This window comes from Rattus rattus, chromosome 17 (genome assembly GCF_011064425.1).
Source record: "Rattus rattus isolate New Zealand chromosome 17, Rrattus_CSIRO_v1, whole genome shotgun sequence".
NCBI lineage: Eukaryota > Metazoa > Chordata > Mammalia > Rodentia > Muridae > Rattus > Rattus rattus.
In genome coordinates, this window is record NC_046170.1 from 45,910,185 (window position 1) to 45,911,922 (window position 1,738).

The window sequence follows — 1,738 nt, forward strand, 5'->3', positions numbered from 1 at the left end:
CAGCTTGCACTAACAGACAGCCTCCTGCCCTAGCAGACGCTCAGACATCACCACGTCCACAGACTGAGTAAATGGTGGTCTGTCTCCCGCAGTGGTCGATCACTACACCAGTCAGATCGTCTTCAACGGGGTCCGGGTCATCGCCATCATCATTATCGGCCTGGGCTTCCTCCTCCTGCTCCTTCCAGAAGAGTGGGATGTCTGGTTGATCAAGTTGCTCACCCGCCTCAAAGTGAGGAAGAAGGAGGAGACAGCAGAGAGCAGTGGGGACTTGGGCACGGGTCCCCAGAGCAGGAGCAGAAGAGCCCGCCCATCCTTTGCTCGCTGAGAAAACTCCTCTAGAACTCTGGGATGCCCCCATGGTAATGTTTCTGAGGTCTATTCCTGAGGGAGGAACCTCAGTTGGGTGAGGTGTACATACATGTACAGTTTTGGTAACCGCGGTAAGTTCTACGGTATTTATTGGCATGTCCAATTTGCTTGCACTTTTTCACGTCAGACCTTCCACTAAGGGTACCGATTCGAAACAGATGAGAAATGAACCTCTCAGAGCTTCTTCAATGAATGTAAAGCGGGGTAAAATGAGCCTTGTGTCGGTCTCTTCAGAGGACAGGCAAGCTGGACAAGCCAGGGCAAAGGCTCTGCCTCTTAGCAATTGAAAATGACATTGTGCACTGTGATTATTTTTCAGCTATAGTAGGTCATATTTTGTTTTATACCAGAACTGTATACTTAATTTTAAGGAATCTCAATGAACCAAAAGAGAATTGTCAGTTACTCTGGGTGGATGGGTGGGTGGATGGATGGATGGATGGATGGATGGATGGATGGATGAGTGGGTGGGTGGATGGGTGGATGGATGGGTGGATGGATGGATGGATGGATGGATGGATGGATGGATGAGTGGGTGGGTGGATGGATGGATGAGTGAGTGGGTGGGTGGTGGGTGGATGGATAAGTGAGTGGATGGGTGGATGGATGGATGAGTGGGTGGGTAGATGGATGGATGGATGGATGAGTGGGTGGGTGGATGGATGGATGGTGGTGGGTGGGTGGTGGGTGGATGGATAAGTGGTGGATGGGTGGATGGATGGATGGATGAGTGGGTGGGTAGATGGATGGATGGATGGATGAGTGGGTGGGTGGATGGATGGATGGATGGATGGATGGATGGGTGAATGGATGGATGGGTGGATGGATGGGTGGATGGATGGATGGGTGAATAAATGGATGGGTGGATGGATGGATGGATGGGTGGATGGATAGATGGATGGATGATGTGGATGATGGATGGGTGGGTGGATGGATGATGGTGGGTGGGTGGGTGGATGGATGGATGGGTGGGTGGTTGGATTGTGGATGGATGGGTGGGTGGATGGATGGGTGGATGGATGGGTGGATGGATGGATGGATGGATGGATGAGTGGGTGGGTGGATGGATGAGTGGGTGGGTGAGTGGATGGATGGGTGGATGGATGGATGGGTGGATGGGTGAATGATGGATGGGTGGATGGATGGTGTATGGATAGATGGATGGGTAGGTGGTTGGATTATGGATGGATGGGTGGGTGGATGATTGTGTGAATGGATGGGTGGATGGATGGGTTGATTATGTGTGGATGGATGGGTAGGTGGACGGATGTGTGAATGGATGGATAAACATATAGGTAGATAGATGGTTGGTGGACAGATGGGTGGATGGGAAGGGAAGAGAGAGGTGAAGCAGGAAAGGTTAATA

The 1,738-nt window shown here is 51.4% G+C and overlaps 1 protein-coding gene across 2 annotated transcripts in view; it reads left to right on the forward strand.

Annotated features, from left to right (window-relative positions):
* The window catches only part of Slc35f3 (solute carrier family 35 member F3), a 265,377-nt gene extending 264,835 nt beyond the window's left edge, over positions 1-542 (forward strand). For both annotated transcript variants that reach the window (XM_032887497.1, XM_032887498.1), the window contains one exon: positions 93-542. In XM_032887497.1, coding sequence (XP_032743388.1) covers positions 93-328 — 236 coding nt within the window. In that variant the 3' untranslated portion in view covers positions 329-542. The remainder of the gene's footprint in view (positions 1-92) is intronic.
* Positions 543-1,738: the final 1,196 nt, after the last annotated feature.